Source organism: Acipenser ruthenus, chromosome 5, assembly GCF_902713425.1.
Source record: "Acipenser ruthenus chromosome 5, fAciRut3.2 maternal haplotype, whole genome shotgun sequence".
NCBI classification, from domain to species: domain Eukaryota; kingdom Metazoa; phylum Chordata; class Actinopteri; order Acipenseriformes; family Acipenseridae; genus Acipenser; species Acipenser ruthenus.
Genome location: NC_081193.1, coordinates 26,831,763 through 26,856,944, shown reverse-complemented (window position 1 = coordinate 26,856,944; position 25,182 = coordinate 26,831,763). Strand labels below are relative to the sequence as shown.

General features: G+C 36.0%; 1 protein-coding gene across 1 annotated transcript in view; it reads right to left on the bottom strand.

Moving 5' to 3' along the window:
• Positions 1-2,275: 2,275 nt before the first annotated feature.
• The window catches only part of LOC117402753 (collagen alpha-1(IX) chain-like), a 37,392-nt gene continuing 14,485 nt past the window's right edge, over positions 2,276-25,182 (bottom strand). Inside the window, exons 15-38 of the mRNA XM_034004189.3 lie at positions 24,739-24,792; positions 24,163-24,198; positions 24,007-24,063; positions 23,439-23,492; positions 22,940-22,993; positions 22,626-22,679; positions 21,361-21,414; positions 19,974-20,027; positions 18,957-19,010; positions 17,976-18,029; positions 17,826-17,879; positions 17,257-17,301; positions 16,060-16,113; positions 15,921-15,974; positions 12,936-12,989; positions 12,062-12,133; positions 11,525-11,560; positions 11,367-11,411; positions 11,009-11,041; positions 8,394-8,540; positions 5,839-5,893; positions 4,711-4,899; positions 4,050-4,127; positions 2,276-3,332 (exon numbers count right to left, since the gene is read on the bottom strand). Of these exons, the coding sequence (XP_033860080.2) occupies positions 3,136-3,332; positions 4,050-4,127; positions 4,711-4,899; positions 5,839-5,893; positions 8,394-8,540; positions 11,009-11,041; positions 11,367-11,411; positions 11,525-11,560; positions 12,062-12,133; positions 12,936-12,989; positions 15,921-15,974; positions 16,060-16,113; positions 17,257-17,301; positions 17,826-17,879; positions 17,976-18,029; positions 18,957-19,010; positions 19,974-20,027; positions 21,361-21,414; positions 22,626-22,679; positions 22,940-22,993; positions 23,439-23,492; positions 24,007-24,063; positions 24,163-24,198; positions 24,739-24,792 (1,638 nt within the window). The 3' untranslated portion in view covers positions 2,276-3,135. The remainder of the gene's footprint in view (positions 3,333-4,049; positions 4,128-4,710; positions 4,900-5,838; positions 5,894-8,393; positions 8,541-11,008; positions 11,042-11,366; positions 11,412-11,524; positions 11,561-12,061; positions 12,134-12,935; positions 12,990-15,920; positions 15,975-16,059; positions 16,114-17,256; positions 17,302-17,825; positions 17,880-17,975; positions 18,030-18,956; positions 19,011-19,973; positions 20,028-21,360; positions 21,415-22,625; positions 22,680-22,939; positions 22,994-23,438; positions 23,493-24,006; positions 24,064-24,162; positions 24,199-24,738; positions 24,793-25,182) is intronic.

Below are 25,182 nucleotides of genomic sequence, written 5' to 3'. Positions count from 1 at the left end.
GAAGTCCTGATGGAGTTCTATAACAGGAACAGGAAGTGATTGACTCAGGTGATAACATGGATTTCACTGAATAGCAGGTTCAGCAGGACAGTTTTTTTTTGTTTTGCCTGTGTTGCAATGCATTCTGGTTCTTGTAGTCATGCATCTCTTAAAGAAAAGACACATGCAAAATGTATGTGACTGCATTTTAATGTGAGTTAAATAAATACATAAATAAATAAATTAGCTGTCCCAAATTACCCTGTGAACCCAGAGTCAAATGGTCACCCAGCACTGGAAACAAAGTGAAATGTAATTATGGAACAATTGGGGTGAGAACATAGTTATGCTAATATGAGTACCTCCTTAGTGTGCTTTTTTTGGTGTGTGTAAATTGATCTGTTTTGTGTAATGCTATATTAATGGCAGTTGCCAAAGAACTTAACCTTTTTATGTATGCAAACAACATTTAAAACCTATGGATGTATGAAATGCTTTTGCTTTATTTATGCCTTTGTATAATACTTTCCTCAGCTGTTTATATCAGTTATTATGTATTGCAAGTGCTGTCTGGTCACCATAAATGTATAATTATTTAATAGCAAAATGTTTTTTATTGTTCTACCTCAATGGAGGGTTATTTTGACTCACTTGTAATATTCAAAAGTTTATATTAGTTTTATAATGGTGTTTTATTCAATAATATTTTAAGTATTGGTATGTGTTGTTTTTTTTATCACTCTTTATCAAGCTGTATCTGAACTGACAAATATGTTGACTTAAAACATAAATGTAAAATCTGAATTGATGCCAAACGAGAGGATGTGGAGGGTGATTCATGTAGTGATTCTGCAAATGTATTTAAATTTATTTTATTAGTTTGTCATTGTTTGGATTATTGAGTTTTAACATACTTAAATGTCTATTTTTTATACCCATGGTTATCTTTGTTCATATGCTTTTACATAACCTTAAATTAAAAGCAGTCATACAAATAAAACCTACTGTGCAATTGATTTCCTTAAATGTCTGATACAAGGTACTGTAGGAAAGGTTCGGTGGGAAGTATCTTCTTGATGTTGAGGAAAGTATTGTTCTCTCCCTCCACTGAGACGCACAGAACAATGAAGTGGGCCTAGGAATACAGTGTATATTTATACACATGTGTTTTTCCCTGCCATTTGAGTTTTTATTAGACTTCAGGGTGTGGGATTTTAAAATTTAGGACACAGTGCCACCTGGAGGCCAAATATAGTCACTGAAGTTATTTTGAATGGGATTTTATATAGAGCATATTTTCTGGTGGCAAAACTTTGTATCAGTTTGACAGAACCAAATAGAAGCAAATGTATTGATGTTGCATAGCTGATATAGCTTAGAAATTATATCAAAATAGTGATTTGGAAGGTAGTTTTCTGTCAATCCAAAATACATAAATACAAAATATGCCATAGGGTGCTATCCTAGCTGGTATGCCCCAGCTTCCTGACTGTCACCAATCATGTACTGTACAGTATACACAACATCAAAAAACAGCCTGGCCAATGAAACTCAAAATTCACATCGAAGAACTGCAAAGCTGATACAATGAGCATGCACCCCTAGAAATATCGGTATTCACAATAACAAACTTAAAATGAACAGCATCTTGCAATACTCATACAATTGTTTTTATAATGTACTGTACATATTTTTACAAGGTCTTGTATTACTACAATTACAGTTTGTACAGTAATAAACACACGGTTATTTTATTTAAACGTTGCTGAGATACAGATAGATACAGGAGTGCTCATCTTGGTCCTAAAATCAATGTATTCTTCTTCCCTCACTTGCTGTTGATAGATTGACCACACGCAGACAGCCTTTGCCTTGCAATTTATTATTATTACCCATATCAAATAAGCAGTGTTAATATTCAGGGAATCAATGTAATTGTAAAACACATCATTTAAATTGTAGCTGCCATTTTGTTCTGCCACTGTCGGAATAAAGTAGCTTTTTTTTTAAATTGGATAAAAAGTTCACTTTAAACCGTTTTGTGAGTCAGTAACAGTAAGGAGCATGTGAAATGTTGTCCATTTTTATTTTTATCCATGTTTAAAATGGCGCAATATTTCTTTATCTTTTGAATTATCTTAGTGACCAGAGTTCCTGATGTTTTATGATGCTAAAACCACCCCGGAACATTAGCAGAAGGCAAAGCTACAGAAGAAAAAAACAGAAGCACACATAAGGTAGCTACTGCTGCCTAGCCTTACTAGGAATTAGCCATTCATACAAAAACATGCAACACTTTAGTAAAATTCATATTTATTTTCTCCGCTTTTGTACAACCTTAGATGTCACTTTAGACCTTCATAATAAATAATATCATTATAAAACTTCTGGATGTTATTAAAATGACCAATAACAGTGGCTTACTGCCTTCTCGTCAATGTTGAAACCAGAGAAGGATGCTGAACAGAGGTTTGTTACACGCTAGCAGTCGCTGAGTAAAAGTATCTGGAAGTGAACAACGAATCACTTGTTTTTATCAGTCATTTCACATGAAATGTAATGTGTGTGAATACCCAGAACTCACACATTTACAGAGATTGACAGCATACATTGTACTCAGTATAGCATGTTTTTACATGACCAGTCAAGGCAGTCATTTCTGTGCAAAATGATATTACTGTTTTTCTTTTGTTTTCTTACAACTTGTACAATATAGTACACACAGGTGGCAAAATTAAATGCAGTTTGCCTGAAAATAATTCAGTTTATTTCTTGGGGGAGGGGTTACAGAACACAAAAGGCAGAAGCTACAATTGAGGTAAGAAATGCATTCCTTCTGTGGGATTTTACTAATTAACAGATGTACCTTAATACACACAATCCAATACGACTCTCTGAGGGCATTTTCTTTATTACAAGTATAGGCCACATATGTATAACTGTATTTGTTGCAGGTAAAATCATTGTATTGAGCACCATCATATATATTAAAAAAAAAAAAAAAGAAAAAAAAAAAAACTTTTTTTCTTACAGTGTTAAAAAAATTGCTTGTTTGTCTTTATAAAGTCTGTTTTTGGACTGTTCTCCCAATTGTCTTGTTTTCAGTTCACTTGAACCTGCAGCATGTTTGCAGTTACTGTTGACACAGGGACCAGCTCAAGGTCCTTTTACGTTGGAGTCCTTCAGAGACTGAGGTGCAGCAATTGCTTGCAAGTTGCATGCTGACGGGTCACAGTAACCAGAAGGTCCAGCTGGACCAGGAGGACCAGGGATACCAGGCTGTCCAGGCACTCCAGGGGGGCCTCTTTCACCATCACGTCCATCCCTGCCATAGCCGGGTCTGCCAGGCTCACCTGCAAATACAGCAAGGTGTTGTTTTTATCATTTTACTGTTATTTTGAATAGCTTCTTTTAGTGACCACATATTTTAAATTACACTACACAAGTGTCGTTTAAATGTTTAAAGATTTTTTTTCTTTTATTAACATTTTTTTTTTATTTGCAAACTGAGGATTTTTTAATGTGCTCGGAAGGTTATTATGCAGGTATTTTCTTTTCTGTTTTCTATAATCACATGGGCTTTCTTTCCATACATTACTGCAGTGCCCAACCCCACTTGTTTTTCCTATAGACTGAATACAATTATTGTAACATATTTATACAATCTGGGAAAAAAAAAGAAAACTAAAAATCTTAATTAAATTAGAAATTCTGTGGAACCTGTTAAGGCAATAGGGTCATGTCTCCCATTTGCCCCATAATGCCATTTCACTAGCACTCATTATAAGGCAGAAAACAAATAGCATCGTCTTCTGACATTAGCGTTATAAAGGGGGAGCACTGTAGAGTGATGCACTATGTTTATATATTTTATTCCCATTTTTTATTGTCTAATTCACTTATGGAAACAATGGCACTGGCTGCATTGTTTTTTGTGAGCCAACTAATAATCTTGATGTCTGTCTGTTTTTGTGTGAACCACTTTTTAGCCACTCTCCCTCCTACCAAAAGAACCCGACTGGAGTGTGTCAGAAGGTAATGAAACCCCGATGTGAGGGGATATACTGTACCTGGCAGACCAGGGGCTCCAGGCAAGCCTTTCGGTCCTCGTACTGTGATGCCTCTATCGCCCCTTTCACCCATTTCACCTGTACAAAAGAGAACAAACACATGAGCACCTTTTTTTCTTTCTTTATCTCTCTAATCTAAACAGGTACGCTCTCATAGTCTCATTGTTTATAGCAATTGCTTTAATATTTTCTTGGATTTCAAAAATAATTCCATCCATTATAAAAGTCTACCATAAATTTGGACAATAATATTGCATGTTACTTATACTGTGTACAGTGTATACAACCCAATACCCTTTGATCAGTACTTCACATAGCTTATTTCAAGTTAGCTATAACATTTTATAAGTAACTTGAACTGCAACTGTTTAAGAGCTGAAAACAAGTAAAAAGGTCTAATTAAGCAAATTATTAGTTCAATTAAGGGTATAGTTAAGTAACTGAGAGCTCGGTTGGAATGAAAACCAGCAGACACAGGGGGTCCCCAGGACCGAGTTTGAGAAGCTCTGTCCTACACTGTACATTAAGTAATGGCATCCACATCTTCAAGAGGTATCTTCAATGTGTTCTTTGCCAAAACCATGGCTACTCTGGCAGTTCAATAAAGGCTATGACCTAGATCTGTGTTAACACTTACTGGAAATAAGATGGAAAGCCTCACCTTTAGCCCCTTTGAGACCGATCGGCCCGGCAGGTCCTTTCAGACCTGGTAATCCTCGTGGGCCGGCCTGTCCAGGGAAGCCGCTGTCACCAGCAGGGCCAGGAGGACCAGGAGACCCAGGGCGCCCAGGCAGACCAGCAGCACCTGATTCTGGTCTCCGGAGGCTGGCTGCCAGCTGAGCTAACTGTTCTGTAAACACACAGAGGTGGAAAGAAACATTGCTTTAAGCTGTACCACGGTGAGAACCACCTGTGTATTCGAAAATGAAGGTAAGCATTATTTTTGCTTAAATAAATATTTAGTATTATTTTGTAACAAGGATCTTGACAAGGATTAGTCCATTGGATAACTAAGGATGCGTTACTGTAATATAAAAAATAAACTCAATATTCAATTAAAAACTAGTCAATTAAATACAACCCTGCATACCCAGTTAAAAGAACACATATCTCAGTATTCCAGGGTTAATTTGTCTAATAGCATAGCGTAAGCTCTAGTTTACTTGACTAGATATGCTGCATAAAGATTTATTTTCATTACCATGGCACCTGCTGAGTACACTATATTAAAACTCATCATTTGGTGCTCGAATGAATGACTTGAGTATATCTGCAATTCATCATAAACACATTTATAAACAAATAACAAAGAGTAATGTCTTTCCTTGAAAAAAATAGGCAGCTTAATTTACATTAGGCAATTGTATTTTTATTAGAATTTGCAATTATGATTTATTTGTACAAAACAAATCTGGCAGCACTATCATAAACTATTATAAATGATGTTCTAGCTTAGAGTCTGATGTGTTCCTAAAGACGGGGTCTCCATAATCAAATACAGGAAAAATATTACAAAGAAGTATTGAGGAAAAATAAATTGAATTCATTCATCAATATAACAATCTCATTAAATAGCGAAGATCATTTACACATAAACCAAATGTGTGCTGATTTTTCAGAAAATTTAATTTAAAAAAAAAAGTCCTCAAAAAACATTTATTACCTAGAAAGGCAACATGTATAATCCAAGGATAAAGGGTATCTATACGTTATGAGATCAAAAAATGAATTTGTATAAAAAGTCTGAAAAGGATAATAATAATAATTATAAATCAAGGTATTTACTTACCCTGCATAACTCGCATACAAACTTGTCTTATATGCTGATCACTGGGCTCTTTACCCTACAGAATAAAATACATATTTTATTAAACATAAAATACTGAAAAAGTAGCTTTTTCAGGCTCATGTCAATATACTTTTCAAATGTATTTATTTAACCAGGACAAAACCCTTGAGAAATGCATCTCATTACAAGGCAGCAAGAAATAACATAATAAAACCAATGGCAAAAGTTAAACAGGACAAAACAATACATAAAACAGTAATACAAAATAAAAGAACAATAATAAAAATAAAAAAAATCCAATTTACATGATCCTGATCATAGTCAGTATTATACAGGATTTGCAACCCTGGTCAGATTTCAAATAAATATTTATGAGTGATTTAAAAAGGTATTGTGAATCAAGGCTGTTTTTATGTTCGAAAGCAGCGAGTTCCAAAGATGAGATGCTTGATATACAAAGGCACATTGGGCCATATTAGATCTCAATTCAGGGATTTTAAAAGGCAGCACATCATTTGATTTTAGTGCATAGGCAGGGTTACATGTCTCTAATAGAGATGCAAGGTAGCATTTCCAGTGCACACCTGTGACAGGGTACACCCCGCCCCTGTGTTTATTTTGGATTATTATTATTTAAATGTACTGTTTTGTGTTTGTTTTAAAACAATGTTTTGTTATTGTTGTTTTACAGCATGGATGGGGTTTCAATTCCCATCCAGATAAACTCGTGAGAATGCGTGGTTGGCAGCTAATGATTGATTAACAGATTGGATGTCGATCACACAGATGAGAAACCTGTGCAGAATGTGGTTGAGGGATAAACTGGGTAATTGGTGGCCAGTTAATCCCTCGACCACAATATAAAAACCAGCAACTTTTGCTGACCGGGGTTGGGGTTGTTCAGAGGTGGAACTTAAAAGATCTAGAAAATATAAATACGAATTGTTACTTGTTTGGTGCAGTCTTTCGTGATTGTCTGTTTTATTTTGGCCACCGTGCCATGTAGTTTTGTGGGCAGTGTTTTGCTTTTGTTTAAACGTTTTATTTATTATTTAATAAATACACACTCAGCACTTCGACCCATAGTACTGGTGCCTGTGTTTCTTCCTGGTCTGACATCACCACCAAGCCATCCTGCCACAACACCTTCTAAACTAAACACAAGACATGGCAGAGTCTTCTATTCTCCAGACTGAACCACCCAAATGTTTCATAGAGTACAGTGGTGCTGGCTGGAATTTGCATTCATTATAAATCTTGCAGCACTGTTATAGATGGAAAACCAACTTTGTCAGAACTGTATGGAATGCACTTGTGTATACAAACTCAGCATAATCTATTAAAGGTAATATGGTTTGGGTTACCAATCGAGAAAGACCTTCCTGAGAGAACTGCCTGTGTCTGTATAGAAAACTAAGTTTAACTCTGCATTTGCATATCAGATATTTAATATGGTATTCAAAATTTAGCAATCAATCAAGCCACAAACCAAGATATTTATATTGTGTTACATTTGACATATCATTTGATAAAAAAGCAAAATTACTTTGAAACATTGCACAATTTAGGTGCAGATCTAAATAGCATGGTTTTAATAGTATTTAAAACCAACCTGCTAATTACAAGGCATCATAGTCTTTTTGAAGATTATGTTGGATTTCACTCAACCAGCATCCACAGACTTTGACCTTATATCTGAAGGTGGTTTTGATGGCTTATTTGGAATCCCATGTGGACTGGTTAGAATTAGGCACAAGGTCAACTAGTTGCCCTGCATATAGCTCAATCTGTGTGACCCTAACACCTCTGTTACATTTGCTTTGCTGTTTTTAATTATCCAAATGCTTAGTGGAAGGGCAGCAGTGTGGAGTAGTGGTTAGGGCTCTGGACTCCTGACCGGAGGGTTGTGGGTTCAATCCCCAGTGGGGGACACTGCTGTTGTACCCTTGAGCAAGGTACTTTACATAGATTGCTCCAGTAAAAACCCAACTGTATAAATGGGTAATTGTATGTAAAAATAATGTGATATCTGTATAATGTGAAACAATGTATAATGTGATATCTTGTAACAATTGTAAGTCGCCCTGGGTAAGGGCGTCTGCTAAGAAATAAATAATAATAATAATAGTGGTACACCCTACTATCTTAAGTAACACAGTAAATGCCATCCACTTTATCTTTACTGCCCCCATCCAAGCATGGGGACAGACACAAATAGCAAAGAACCCTCTTGGCCCACAACTTTTATCAAATTGGCCATGGTAAATTTGTCTTGTAATTTTGCAGTTTACCATGCATTTCTCATGCAAATTGAAGTATGTGTTTGCGTTTGTGCATGATGACCATTCTGTACATTATATAGTCTATTGTACACAACCAAGACCATCAAAAACTATGCATGTGTGTATACAAACGCAAACTATGCTTCACCGCATAGCTCTGTGCATTATCATGCTCATACTATGCTTTGCTGCACTGCTAGACTGGAGGTGTAGTAGACAACATTACACTTTTAGAAGGGCTACAAGAATGCCTTCCGATCAATCAATACTTACAGCCGGCCCCTGTGAGCCAGGCAGGCCGGGTACACCCCGATCTCCCTGCATCCCGCGAGGTCCAGGTGAGCCAGAGGGTCCTTCAATGCCTGGCTGGCCACGGCTGCCCTCAGGGCCTCGACTGCCAGGCTCACCAGGGTTACCAGTCTAAAGAAGATAACATTTTTAAATATGGTTATATACTGGGGTGTAAGAGCTTTAGAATGCAGGTGTAAGCCAGGGCAACATGAAGTGATTACAACAAGAAATGCTGCAGACTGTTTTATGCTAATTTGTATTTGAGGGAAAGTATCAAGTACTTGCACTGATGGCTTCAATTGTTCTTAAAGTTCCATGAGTTTGGGGGAAATGTATATGTATTTAACTCCAGTTTTCTTATTACATTAACATTTAAAAAAAAAAATGTTTGTATGAAGAATAATTTAAAATCATTTTTTAGGTTATATTTTGGACATGGCTGCTTAAAATGTATGTTGTTGTTTAAAGCGAGATTCAACAGTCCTTGAGTTTATTGAATTTAGAGTGCATCTGCCTGTGGGATCCTCTGTTTACAGCCGGAGACGATGTGTACATTTTAGCTTTCACCTTCGACACTCATGTTTACTAAGGGCTTCTTGGTGCTGTGACCCAGAACATACTTCAGTCATGCACTTTAGGATCATTAAACCCTCTGTATATGATTAATATTGCAAATACCAACATCCATACATTGACAGGGGAGACTGTTCATTCATTTACTTATTTACAAATCCAAGATTAGATGTTTAAGAGTCAATTCAAGTGTGTTTAAGTGAGTCAAGTGTATTGGCCATAACAGTGCTATTATAGGAAACTAACTCAGTAATTTAAAAGTTAGCTTAGGATGTACGACTTTTTCTAATACAATGCTAAATCTAAGCTGCTAGATCCTGGTACCTTTGTAAAAACCCAACTGTATAAATGGGTAATTGTATGTAAAAAATAATGTGATATCTTGTAACAATTGTAAGTCACCCTGGATAAGGACGTCTGCTAAGAAATAAATAATAATAATAATAATAATAATAATACCTTTGCTGTATGTCACAGTCTGATTGCTGCTTGAACCAACTCTTAAATTGATTAGATACCAGGAAGCAGGTGCAACTTTTCATCTATAGTGTTGTCTTTAAAATATATTCATTTTCCAAACTGAAGTATAAACTACAATAAAAGAACCATAAGATCTTCAATAGAAGAAGATAATATTCAACAGAAGAATAGTGATAACATTTCTGGTGCAGAGTAGAGGTAAGAAAATAGATCAAAACTGGGTTAGCACTCTGTTAAATAACAGAAATAACATCTCTCAATGTGCCACAATACTGTAGTTAAAAGGGTGATTCGGATTCATTTTGATCTATAAGGCTTTATTTATGTTGCATGAGGCAGGGAAAGTACCACTGTATTGTCGATTTTTTTTTTTTTTTAAGTTGTTGTTTGTTCTTTACCGTTACCTTTTGCTAAGCTATCAAGTATGTTTATTACGTTGTCGGCAGTGCTGAGTTAAGAAAATGTAAATGTTTCATAATTATTATTATTATTATTATTATTATTATTATTATTATTATTATTTGGTATTCTTCAGACAGGCCAACAAAAAGCCTTATTTATGACTTGACAAATGACTGGTGCATTTATACCTGCATCTGTCTGTGTGGAGAAGCAGTACGGCCCTGGGACTGCAATGAAATGTCCTTGGAAATGAATTTATCAGACTGTTACTTTGAGGTTTATGTCCCTATTAATTTAATGAGAACTTACATGTCCCGCTTAAGATGTATTTTAATTTGACCATAACATTGCTTTATCAGCTGTGCTCATGTCATTTCAGGACATACACTGATGAAATCTTAAAAATGCATATAAACAGGTAATGGTGAACAGGAATGTGTTGTTTAATTCTGCCACAAGGAGGCAGCACTGTGAGTGTTCAATATGCTGGCCTTTGCATTCCACCAGGGTCTGCCCATCAAGGGTCATTCATTACACCGCCCTGGTACTGGATTTTTGTTATTGGGTAGTACACCTTTTCTCTGGAGATAAGCCAAGCCACTACTTTGCATAATGTGGGTAGACAGAGCCTCATGTTAATTAAACCAGTTTTTTTTTTTTTTTAACTTGTTATTATGGTTTAATCTCATATAAAGACAGAACTGCACCCTGCATTATCCACTTGATCGAGCATTAAGCTAAGTTCTGTTGAAATATCACGCGGTTAGAATTCCAATGGCGCATTGGCAAGATTAAGTGACCGAGGACAGTTTAAAAAACTAATAATTTATTTAATTTTTTTATCTACAAAAATACTGTAGAGCTGGAATAGGATGGAGGTTGTGAGACAGTAGCATACAGCTTGTCACTGTGGGAATGTGTACATTATGCTGATGATTCTTGGGGAGGAGCATTGTGTACGAAAGAGACCATTAAACAGGTTACAGTCTTTTTAACACTATTTATATGCACCACAATACTCATGCATAAAGTGCTGGTTAATTTAGATATGCACGCCATCGATAATTGTACATAAAACAAATCCTGAAATAGTGGCATATAATTAAGTTTTTTTTTGTTTTTTTGTTTTTCCAGATACTTACAGATCCTTTTGGTCCAGGTTCTCCTTGATCACCCTGTAAAAATACAAACAAAATTAAAATTTATTTCTATACCAATGTATTTTTTCACACTTGCATTCACATTCTTAATGTGTATTGCTTTGTGCCTGCTACCCCTATCATTAGCAAAATGCAGTATTAAAGTAGTAGAGAAAAGATAAGAGCGGGGTAAAGATATATATATATATATATATATATATATATATATATATATATATATATATATATATATATATATATATATATATATATAATCATGCCATGTGTAGCTGTATGTCCTTTTAAACAAAATGAAAACAAAATAAACAAAATAAAACAAGTATCTTTGCTTTAGACTCACCATATCACCTTTATCACCAGCTGTGCCCTCTGATCCAGCATCGCCCTAAAAGAAATGTACAATGATAGTAACAACAAATATATAAAAAAATGAAGAAAAAAAATCTAAGAAAAGAAAAATCTTAAATACATATTTTTTAAATCTCTAAAATTACTTACTTGTTCGCCTTTAGGACCATCCAAACCAACAGCACCCTAAAGAAAATGAAAGAGAAATTGCTGAAATGTTTTTATTTTATTATTATTCTTTTTTTAATTAAGGAAATAAACACAACCTAACTGATAATAATTCTGCTTTTAACTGCCATTTTATTTATTTATTTTTAGGACTGGAGGCTGAACTTTGTTTTCTAGGAATTTGGATCCAGAAATATATTCTCATGACAGCAATAAGCAAAACTGCCCCTATAGGCCCAATACTTTTCTCCCTAACAGTGTACTGTATGTGGTGCTTCCCCATCGCTGCACCACCTCAATGTGGACCACTCCCTCAATGTGGACCACTTCCTCAATGAGGACCACTTCCTCAATGTGGACCACTTCCTCAGTCATGCTTTGGCATTGGGTCCACAACATACTGAAAAGTATACTGAGGAATGTGGGATGATTCCTCTTTCAAAAGTCTCAGTAGACTGCGTAGAGTTGGGATACCAGTTGTATACAAACATCTCAAGCCTTGGCAACACTTATCCTTACCCTGTCTCCTTTAACTCCGGGCAGGCCAGGGGGACCGGGAAGACCTGGGAGACCAGGATCACCTTTTGGGCCCTACAAGAAGAAGACAAAAAAGAGAAAGATTTATCAACGTGAGGCATGTAAAAAATAAAAAAAATGGGTAATGGTAAAAACATTTATGCAGTCAACCTGGCCTTTTCTCCTGTGATCTCTGCTCACTGGTGTTCAAATTCCTCTCTAACAGAAAGCTCTTTCAGCCCAGGCATTCAAGCTGTGATTCTGCTATTACTGTGTAAATACTGAGTGGTCAGTGGCAACAAGGAGCCATTCATGCTGCTGCTCACTGCAAGCTTTGCTACCACAGGGGTCTCTATATCACTAGCATACAAGAACCAAGCACTACTGTATATCTGCAGCCTGCAACTCTTCAGACTGCAATTGAATTTGTTTGAATATTTTTTTGATAATTATTTAGTTGTTAATTGGAAAATTATACCCTATTTACTGTACACCTATAAATTAGTCCGTTTATCAATTCTGTGTAATATGCATGATAGGGTTAAAGCATAGTTGATAATGACAAGTTGATCACCCTGCTGAAATTACAGGTCATAATATACTTGTGTTTTCTGAAGCCATGTGTACATTGTGTGTGAAGTGAACTTGAACTGTAGTATACATGATTGTTGAATATGCTAAATTAAACTGAGCAAAATGTATTTTACAAACTCAAAGAAATCATTAATTAACTTAAAATTAGACATTGTTACTGCTCTCTAATTGATATGTGATATATGACTTTTTAGTACAGTAACCTATTATAAAATCTATTGCATTAAACTACTGAATCAGTGCAAGTGCAGAAGTTACAATAAATGTACATAAATTTCCATACCCGGACTCCTGGTGTACCTGTGGGACCGGGTGGACCCTGCACACCTCTTTCACCCTAGAAAGAAAAAAAGAAGGACGTTAGTGAGGAGTCACACATATTCAGTAAAGCATGCTTCTTCAAACGCTTCTTCTTACCTACAGGGGCACACCTGTTGTCTTGCCTAATTCCCACACAAATGTACACTCTGTATACATTTCATCAGCACCCCTGTGAACCCTATATTGTCCATCAAGTCAAAAGGACTTCATAACTTCAATAAACGCAATCTGTTAATAACAATTCACCAATTCAGTGCTGAGCTACTTTTTAAAACACACATAGTTGTATTTGAAATTCTTTAATGGGGATATTTAGGTGTCAGGCACTATATTTATATATATAATGGCTCCATTTGCAGCGTGTTTACCTTTCTAGTAGAATGCTTCTTCTAATAGAAATGAAGGGATCCCTCTTTATCAAAACTCCTTATTGAGGGTCATCACCTGATAGCCTTGTAACACAATAACATCTTATATGTCTCTGTAGTTCACTTCTTTTACTTTGACCATTAGACAATTTTATAGGCAATAAAAATATTATTTATTGCAGGAATGCTTAGCCAGAGAGGCAAACCATGTGACAAATCAATTTGGGAGTATCTCTGTTCTTTTGGGGGTTTAATATGTATGACAAAAAGTATTTTAAAAGTTATATCTTTCAGTAATCACATTGCATCCCATTCTAAACTTGTTATGGCATTTGATTTTTCACTGGATGTACTTTTTCAATTTTGCCTGAACAATCCCTTAATAACTGTGCTACACAGAAACCCTCTCCTAGAGGTCAGAACTTGTCAGGGGAAACATTTTCTCAACATGCACAAAGATCTCTTTGTTCCCAAGTATGGGAGTTATGTCAGTGTGTTCCCAAAGAAGGTCTGTTAAATATTCTGAGAGAAAATGCCTGAGGGAGAAGTATTAGTTACAATGCAATAATAACCTACAGGTAATTTCTAAATGTTATGTTATATCTTAACATAATCAACAATATATTTAAAAATAATTTAGACAGTGGCGCCAGGTGCTGAGTATTTCTAGGTGGTATTTCTAATTTACTTTGGGTAGGTGTAAAGTAGTTTTGGAAGTTGACTTTTAAGTTAGTGCTACCATACTATCCACACTAACGTGCATTGAATTCACCTAATTGTCATTCATTTAATCGCAATTACTGGTACATTTTTGATTAGCTGCGATTTGTTAGGTTGTATGAATAATGTGTGTCTTCTGTTTTTAAGTTGCATTCCACCAGCTACTTTCATGCTTAAGGTTTTGTTTAATAAAAAACGTCAACTACTTTTGAGCTATTTCTAGTTTGTTATTAAACATGCATATTTCCAGTTCACTTCTACCTAACCATTTTACTTCATTCATTTTGCAGAACATTGAATATAATTCCTACTATATAAAAATATGCACTTAAAGATTGTTTATATTCTATGATTTATTATTTTAGGATATTTTGTATTTTATAACATTTATAACTTCATAATAACAAAAACCAACCCTCCCACAAGGGGAAGAAAACATTTTGTTCAATTAAGCTAAAAATGATGTTGCTTTAAACACTAATTGGTGACTACAATGATTTTCATAAATTAAAAAAAAAATGTTTTACTTGTCCTGAATTTGCAGTTTGATGGCAGAGCTAATAATTAAGTTAACAAGTCGCATCACAGCAGTAATGCTGTCGGATTAGAAACATTCTTTCATGGCTTATCTGGTGTCAACACAGGAAAAACTACATAAGACAGAATCCCAGACAGTCATTAAGTGACATGATTTTGGCTTTAAAGCTTGCAATTCTCAGCAGGCATGCAAATTGAGAAAGTGAAAAATTATAGGATGAAAATGGATGAAAACACTGGAATAATAAGAGGATAGCAGGAGGCCCTTCTGAGCTTCATATGGAAAAACACCTCACTCAGAACAGCCGCATAGCCTATTGATTCCTGTTTCACTGACAAGATGGTCCCAGCTGTATATATTTAGTTAATTAAATAACTTGTACCTCCACAGAAAAAGCTGCAGCAGGTTTTGATTGGATCATTTTACAACCCTCTGGATTGCATCATAAATATCATAAATCTATCTTCTCCTGGGACTGCCCCTAGAAATAGGTGGTTGGTGCAATCCAGTGGGATTCTGTGGTCCCTTAATTATGTAATAAAATCCAAGGGCGTCTTATCCTGATGGGGTATATATAAGTTGATCAAATCAACACCTCAGACAAATATATACATATTAAAAGAGTTTTAACAAATAAGACGGCTTTTAGCTTTGCAATGCTCAATGGCCAACTATTGGAATAAAATATAAAATAGCATGATTTATTGTATTTGCAATTAGTCATATGGTTATCAGGAGGTGGCTGTATTGTAACAAAGTGAGCTATTTTCAGCAATTGCATAATGGGCATAATGTATTGTAATAGGAATGCCACCTTTGATGGAATAGTTTAAAACATGAAGTAAAATGGGTATATAAAAAGATGTGTATCATTGATGTGGCCAAAAAAGCAGGCAGTGTGGCAGTGAAACTGGTAACGTTTACTGGATAACACCAGTAATGGAACTAGAATGAATCCCAGAAAACAGCTGTGTACCAACTATAAAGCCAGTATCTCAAAGATTGTGGTCTGCATCATTGATATGGCCATGGGTTAAAACAATGTGGAAGGGAAATGGTTCAATTGTACACTTCGAGGGGAGTGAAAAAATCAAGAGACAAGATGACTGAACTTCTCTATCAGTGATTTTGTCCTCTGCAATGTTGATGTTTTTTAGAATTGTTCACTTGACCCAAAATTAATACTTACAACTGCATAGAGTCCATATCCCATTCTTTCATACAGTAGTTCACTTCTGGAAACTAGATTAATGCCTCAAAATACGTCAGCAGTGCAAGCATAACAGTTGTATATTAATAAATGTAAACATGTAATACTCACTGGTCCTCCTCTTGGTCCAAGTGGGCCTACTTCCCCTTGTTCTCCTCGTTCGCCCTATTAAGATAGTATTAAATAAGATTTACATATTTTTTTTAAATCTGACTATAATAAAAAAGCAAAGGATTTCATTTTAACTTACAGTTTTCCCAGCAGATCCCATTGTTCCAAGTAAACCAGAGGCACCGGAATCACCCTGTAATGCAAATTAGGAAATTCAACATATCTGGCTTTCAGATTACTCAAACAATTACAAGAAGTTTGTGTTTGTTACTAAAATAATCATCAATCCAACAGCTCCAGTTGTCCATAATGAATCTAAGCTGTCTTTGAGATACTGTGGCAAGTTGCATTGATAGAAGTGTACAGCAGCACTTCAGCAAGGTGTGAGAAGTGTAATACTGACAAAGGCTTAGCTCCTCCATCAAAGGGAATGGAATGGCTCACAAAAAAGGCTCCCCCTTAAGTTGCTCTTCATAAAGAAATAACTTATAAGTTATTAACACTGCTGACTAGAACTCCTTTATTGTAAATGAGAACTCTTTTTAAAAAGGTCCCTTTCTGCAGTTAATTATGCATGGTGTAAAATAAAGGACATAATAAATCAGACACGGGGCTGAATGTCCTAGATTATAACACAAGCACACAGCCAGTCAGGTATCTTTCTTATGTTTTTTTTTTTAGTGTGTCCAATTATTTTCCCCCCGATTTTCTCCCCAATTTGGACAGTCCCATTCTTTTTTCCCCTCACCACAGCAATTCCCCACAAAGGTCAGGGGAACCGAAGGTTCAGTGGGCGTCCTCTGATCCCACGACTAAGCCAGCGTCCTCTCAGCGAGCGGCCTCGAGTACAAAGGCCAGTCCTGCAGGTGTCTGCTCTGAGCTCACTGGGCACCTGGCCAGCAGGATTCGCAAGGAGGAGATACAGTCCCTGCCAGTTTTGCCTCTCTAACCCACGAGAGAGCCAGAGCCAATGTGACATTCCCTTTGGAATCCCCAGCAAAGACTGGCGACTTTGCACAGCCACGACGCGAACCCGCAATGTATGACTCACCCTGCGCACCACGCGGCTGTGCTTTAACCAGGTGAGCCACTCCAGCTATTTGTTGTTTTTTGCTGCAGGTTGCTCATTTGTATATGAATATTGGCTTTATTTATAAGGAGTATTTAAAACCTGTCATATATTTTGGACAGGGACACAGACATATTGTATCAGCTCTCTAGCTCTCAAGCCAAAGAGCTGGCAGCTGTGGCCCTACTATTGTAATTCTTAATTACATTTTACGATAGACAGAATCTATTTATCAATATTTAGTTGTAACTCTAAAGAAATACATACCTTATCACCACTCAGACCCTTTGCACCATAAGCACCAGGTAAGCCCTTAAAAGGTAATAATAAACAAAGTTAAACTGAACCCTTTTCCTTCCACAATGTTGCAATAGTTTCATCTCTTTTTATATAATTTATAAACAAAAAAAAGGAAGACCTGTATATTTGTTTATGATAACAATTCTAGTAATATCCACAGTTAATTTTTATATAACTTCACCAGGCTGGGCTAATGACTGCAGTAGGGTGAGATTGTGTATAGGGGTTTGTCTTGGTGTGTTCCCCCTATATCCCATGCCTTTGAGGGCATAAGGGCCAGTCCAGCCAGACCTGTAAGCTGGGGAGGGGAGCGTCACTAGGTATTTATATACAGTGATCCCTTGGAAGAAAATTGTATATATTTAATAGAATGAAAACAACAGGCTTGAATGAAGCAAGACCATTTATAAGATAGATGTTGCCATAAAATCAAATCTGTCTGGATACAAGTTAAAATGAAAACAAATATGAAGCCACTGTCAAGGCAAGGTGATGACAATGAATTTGCTATTTTAAAATGACTAAGATGCACTTACTGGAAGACCCTGAAGTCCAGATTCACCTGGAGCACCTGCTTTTCCGGAGTCACCCTAGAAAAGAACAAAGATTGAATAGATATGTCAGGCCCATACTATTACTTTAACAGGTTTCACAAAAATAATATTTAAAAAGAATATCAACTGTACCTTTGCACCTGGCATCCCAGGGATTCCATCACGTCCATCCACGCCGGGCAATCCCTGATAAAAACAAAATGAACAGATCCCAGAGATTGGCATACTATAGTAAACTACAGTACTACTCTATGATTGATTGCTTTGTCCTTTGAACTCCCAGATCACAGTGTCATCAATACACCTTTCTGAACAGTACACTGTCCGATGGGTGGAAAGAGTATATTAATTGATTCATTGTGATCAATAATTACAACTTTCAGAATGAGTTTGGTGAAACTGAACGCACTTGAATGTGCATTGGTGGTGCATGGAAAAATCCATTTGAATTTAAAGATGGATTTCTTAGTTATTGTAACTAAATTAGGAGGCTGTGTGGTCCAGTGGTTAAAGAAGAGGGCTTGTAACCAGGAGGTCCCCAGTTCAAATCCCACCTCAGCCACTGACTCATTGTGTGACCCTGCGCAAGTCACTTAACCTCCTTGTGCTCCGTCTTTCGGGTGAGACGTAGTTGTAAGTGACTCTGCAGCTGATACATAGTTCACACACCCTAGTCTCTGTAAGTTGCCTTGGATAAAGGAATCTGCTAAATAAATAAATGATTTTTATTTGCTGACTTTGTAGATTGATTTCTATGTATTTTACTACATTATGTTTGAGCAAATCACATACAAGTTCTGTAACACATAGTTTGTATATCTATATGCCAGCCACTGTATATTTAATAACAGGGGACTGTGACTGCACAGGCCTAACGAAATCAACTTTCCTGAGAAAAGACAGAGCTGCATAGTTAAGTGATAAGGGCATGTAGTCTTATTGCACAAATGTGTATAAGGCTTGGAATCTATGACTGTCCTTTCTTCAAAAAGAACAAATGCAAGCATAAGATTACTTGTTAAATTGCTATGATGAGTTGATAAAACAAAATGTTGTATATGTTTGTAATCCAGTGAGTAGTACTAGTGCAAAAAAATGAAATAATACACATACTGATTCTCCTTTTGAACCTGGGAGCCCTGAAATTCCTCTTGGACCTTGAGACCCCTAGAAAATGAAAAATAAAAAAGCTGTGATTGGTACAGGCATAAAATAAAACACAACTAAACATTCCACAGATCATATCAAGAACATATAAATACAGTAAATACAGAAACAGAGCATAGCAGACAGCAGGGAGTGTGTTACAATACAGTGTAATTCAATCAAGGCGGTTTTATGGTGAACGCTAATTTTGTTTGTGAACTGCCATCAGATCCACAAGATGCAAACACAGTGTTAAAGACTCCATGTAATCTGTCATATTTATTAATATAAACTGTTACATTTTAAACTGTTGACTATGTATTTAAACAATAATATACACATGTTAACAATATTGGTTCCATATCTAGAAGAGATTCGAGTTTCAATGAGATTTAGGAAGTAGAGAACTAAAAACACAAAATATGCATTCTAGTAAAATGCATACAGTGATAAGGCTTCAGTATATATTGGTAATTCATACTAAAAATAAAACCATCAAAATGTGACTTAGATCCTAAAGTTGAGTCTCTGGAAACTGTAAGGTACAGATCAGCCACCATAGAGTGTACTGGTGTAATTGTGGAAATGTAATTTCCATCTGGGGGTTTAAAAATGTTTCCCCTGGTTAATACCAACCAAACAGGCATTATAAACAAAAACAATTGGAACTTTCATGCCAGTACCCTAGATTTCCCACAATGCCTAGCTGTTCATTCGTGGTAAACAATGCAATTGTGGGATCTAGAGACAAGGTAGTGACTTCATTTTTGTCTTCAGAGACTACCATGCCTGTAGATCCCGTCATTGCAAAGATAAAAATAGTTCACCACTAAAGAACCGTCATTCTAATTATTATATCAGAAAGATACAGTAGTGGCACCTAATACACAGGAATTGAATAACATATTGTAGGAATAACAGAATAGTTTCCTATTCTGGTTTTACAGATAACTTGAGAACAACAAGAAAGATTTTGCCACTTACAACGTCACCTTTTGGCCCAGTCTCACCCATTACACCTCTCTGACCTTGATCACCCTAAGCATGAAAGACATTAAAATTGGTTAAGCAAATTATAAATGTGTATAAAATCAGAATATCAAAATAGTCAATACATTAAAAAAATGTCTTACACACTTTAACAACCAGGGAATACATTGAACAAAAAATAAAGAAATTATATTCAGGACAACTACACTTAAGTGTGCACAATGAATGCACATTTAATTTAGAATTACATTTAAAAAGAAAAAGAGAGGGATTGTCCATAAAAACAAGTATTTATTTGTGATGTACTATTTCTACTATTATTGACCCTTGTGCCTTTGATCATTTTGTTTTGCCTTTGTTTTACATGAATTCATATGAAATTCGGAATCTTTAGATTTCCTTTTTAATATAAAATTGTACAGTGTATAACAATGTCTGTAAGGGGCACTACTTTTGGGGTATGTGTATGCTATTGATTTCACTGCTGGCTGTCAAAGAAGTTTATGGGCTTGTGATCTAACAAAGCTAAGTCAGTAGGGACTATGCAAAAGCAACACGATTGTGTCAGCAACAACCATGTGACTTGTCTTTTCTTGCAAAATATATTTATGGAATATCTTATATGATGCATTAGGATGTATGTACAAGCATCTTTACAAGATTAGACTGGACTATTTTCATGTTTTATCTAATTTATCACAGTAAGGGTGACATGAAGCTGTGAAAATGCTGATTTTTTGTCATCTGCACTGATCAGAGTGACCTTTTTGTTATTTGTGCTTAATGTTCCATTCTAAACATCTGGGGCTGAACAATCAATGTTCTATAGGAATGTTCTTATTAAGGTTCCCAAAAAAATGTTAAAGGATTGCAGAGAAGTAGAAATGGAAAACATTGGTAGGTTTTACAATCGATTAAAAGAGCCAGCAAGTCTGTTGCCATTAATATTACGATAGGGTAGGTCATCCTTACCAAAAAGCATTATACCAAATAAAGTCGAGAGGGTTCTGTTAGATGGGAACATAATTGTGCTAACCAGACTCCGCTGGCCTACTTTTGATTGAATATGGCTTGCTGAGAGTGCCTGATTATAGTAGTCACTATCAAATCGCATAGTGGTGGTTAGCCTTTGGATGACAAAGCTTTGGTATCTAAATCTTGTATCTGTCTTATTTAGACCCAGTCTGGTAAACTGGGGCAAACTGCATTATATGTACTGTAATTAATTCATGAACAGGAGGACAACATTTAATTGTGGATTAGAGATGGGCTCCAGCAGTGGTGTATGTTCATAGCATGTTGATGAACCCCTGTGATACAGAGTGGTATAAAATCCGACAGACAGACAGAAAGGCAGACAGACACTTAGCAATCTACTTACAGTTGCGCCCTGCAGACCTTGAGGACCTGGTTCACCATCATGTCCACGTGCACCCTAGAAAGCGAAGTCATTGAGTCTTACTTTACAAATAATCGGTTTTCGGTTCAAATATGCAATAACACTATTTTTGGCTAAAGTTTTATATAATTATTAAAGTTGGATTGCAATTGGTGTTGTGTTTATTTTTAAATGGAAATTAATTTTTGGAGCATTAATTATGGTTCTGAGACAATAAAAAACCTTTTGGATAAGAATCACTATTTTTTTATTTAAATTCATTTTCTAAAGGCTGGACTGTAAGCTCCACTCATGGGAACCATTATCAATGTATGTGATTTACATTGACTGGCTATGATTGCATTCATTGTGGCACTGGATCCAGAATGTTCTCCAATATGATAAGCAGGTATGGCAGGGCTGTCATCCATACAGGTATTGATAAGTTCAGGTAGGCTTGATGGCAATGATCATCTGTGATATTCACAGCATCTCATCCTACACATTAACAAAACTGAGGTCTGGAGTCTGTGCCAACCAGGAGAAGTGTCAGACACAATTCTCATTAAATCTGTCCCAAACAGTAGCAGCTCTGTGGGTTTGCATTATCATCTCTGAAGGACGATGACTGCATCAGAATACAATTGGGATTGTGCATTGGGTGCAGGGCCTTGTCGGCTAAACTGTTCAGTTCCTACACAGATGCAATGTAGGCATCCAAAATGACCCGTAGACCAGCAAAGTACCCCCACCACATAGCAGTCACGCCATTCTTGACTCTTGATCATCATTGACCAAATGAAATTACTCACTTTAGAATGCACAGTAAAGCAGGAGTGTCTGTAGCTCAATCAAGTCAATTTACTGTTGTTTGTTATCAACAGTTTTTGCCTGCTACCCTCATGTAATCCCACAGAGCTCCTGTATGCACATGGCCTTTCCATATATACTAACCTTAGAATTACAAGCTGTGCAGATCCATATACTGTAGGAGAAGTAAAACAACGTTTTTTTTTTTGGTTTTTTTTGGCGATACCTTTTAATTGAGTCAGCTGTACATGTATATCAAATACACATTTATTGTATATATATTTTATATACATATTCAGCTGTTCCATTAAAAGGTATTTCCTGTATGTATTGTATCAGATAACATATTTTATAAAGTGTAAAGAAGTTCATTTTAAGTGATGATGCATTTTGGAAGTGCATTGTAGCTACTAAACTTCAAATCTGAGAGGTACAGTAAGTAATAAAATGATACCTACCCTTTCACCTTTAGGTCCCATCATGCCTGTGATTCCTCTTATACCCTGAGGACCCTACACATTGGATAAAAAAAGATAATTAGCAAAGATATGGACCTGGTTGGTCTCTTTGGGTTTTCCCATTTAAACAGAAGAACAAATACATTGTGCTGATGAAATCTATAAGAGGCTGAAAGAAAAATACAATCAGCACCTTATCTTTCTTATGTTTTTATTGTTTTCAAGACTGCACGCTATAGAAATGTAGTGAGGGTTGTATTTAAATCAGCTGTTAAAACATTGTAACAATGAGAGAAATGCATTTAAATACTTACTGTAGGGCCTTGAGCACCGACCTCCCCAGAAGCCCCCTGGTCACCCTCTTCACCCTATGAAACAAGAGGTGGATAACTTTCAGCTGCATTGTACCAATATTACCAAACAATGTATGATAAATAACATGGATAAAAAGTGTTCTCACAAAGATTATAATTCCACCTAGCAAGCAATGTGGATACTTCTCTAACTTCAGAAAACAATGAACTTCAATAGCCCATGTGTTATTGTTCTTCCTAGTGGTGTGTAGGCATAATGTGCGTCTCCACTGGATATATTTCAAAAACCCTTCCAAAAGCCGTTATCCCTAACCAGCTTTAAGCCTGACTGGACCTTTTGTTGTTTGGCCACTTGCTGGGATGTGGATAAATGAAATCCTTCTGTATACCCTTTTATGTATGTATAGGTGCTGCCATTTACCTTTAATGAACCCCATTGTTCTTTTTTTGATTACCATTATTTGATAAAAAATAAGGCCTTACAGAAGTGCGGTCTTACCTTGTGTCCCTGCTTTCCTGGTTCACCTGCTTCTCCCTTTACACCTTTATGTCCCTAAAGAATACAAACAACATTCAATATTTACAGATCAACATCATTATCGAAGTAAAACAGGCATATTTAGATATTTACTACAGTATTACAATGTGTTTTATTCTTTCCTGTCACATTCTTCTCCTTCAGTGTCCTGTGTGGTGCTATTACTGTATTATCATCAGATATGGGAAATCATGCAGAGTTGGGCCTGGTCAGTGCTTGAATGTGGGACCAATACTCAATAGCAGGTGTTGTAAGAAGTGATTTCAGTAGGAGGGAACTCTACCTTTTGGAACAAAAACAATATCTCAGCATGGTATTAGGTAGCACTGTGCTAAAGGAATGCAATTTCAAACCAACTTCCTGTGTAATTTGTGGAAAATAGGAAGAAAAGGGTAAAGGTCATGGTCAATTTCCGATCGAAACATTCCAACCTGGATACAGTTCTCTCTGTGACGACTAACTCCAAAACATGTCTTTCACTACCTCTATATATTGTTCAATCTAATTATTATCTTGAAAAACAATTCACCTTCATTCCCGGGAGACCAGGATGGCCTGGTGAGCCAGGAGGGCAGGCATTGGGACACTAGAAAAAACAAAGCCAAGTTAAAGATAATCAGTAATCTGTTTCAGCAGAAGCATGTGTTTTGTTTTGTTTAAATACAAAAATTAAGACCATATTTACCAGCTCTCCACTGCCATCATGAAATCCAGCAGCACCCTGAAACAAAGCAGGATGTCAGATAGGATTTTAATCTCCGACTGCATTTACGAAACAATTAACCTGATTCAATATTTGTTATTTGTGTGGCTACATTATAAATTTGAAGGATGTATAATTTCTATCTGAGAAAACTAGCATTTAAAACAAGAAGTCAATTTAAAAAAGAAAATGTGCCCGTAAATAACATCTTTATGTGTTTTTCCTTTTAGTTTTTCTTATTTATGTTTTTTTTTTAATTCTATATTGTTCTATATTTTTCTAAGTACAAATCTGTTTTATTTGAGTTCTGACTAAAATATTACTTGAGTACCATCTTCCTGGTATTACTTTTTTTCTGAATTGCACTCCAATCAAAAGAGGTATTTTAAGTGTTTAGGGTTAAAAATTATAATAATAGGCTTGATTAGCCCCATTGTTGAACCTGCAGCATTACCTGAGTATGTAATATATCGCGCAACATGTTGCAAAACATGACAGTCCAGGAAGTGACGCACCAAGCACAACCCTTTGATAATTACTAAAACACGTTAAACTTACTCGAGGTCCAGGGGCACCAGGGGGACCAGCAGGCCCTCTAACTCCAGCATCACCCTAGATATTATCAAAAAAAAACTATTATTTCATGCTACAGTATAGTGTTTACTACATTCATTTTATTAGGCTTCCAGACATCAATTATACCTAATTAGAGAATAAAGATTCTCAAGAAAGAAACACAAATATTCATCAGAAGACTTTTTTTTAAAAAAAAAGATGTGAAATAACCAATTGTAAGTCTCTACTACATTACTTATTTGTAACGAAGCAGTATCAATGATATAAACAGCACTGCATAAGGTACGATCATTGAGTGGGTGTGACCGGATTCAAGGTACCAGGGTCAAAAAGTATTATCCTGGCTTTCCAGCCACATGGACCATTATTGACTGGTACAGTGAAGGCTGTGATTGACAATGGTCCTCCAGATTCTTCAAAGACTAT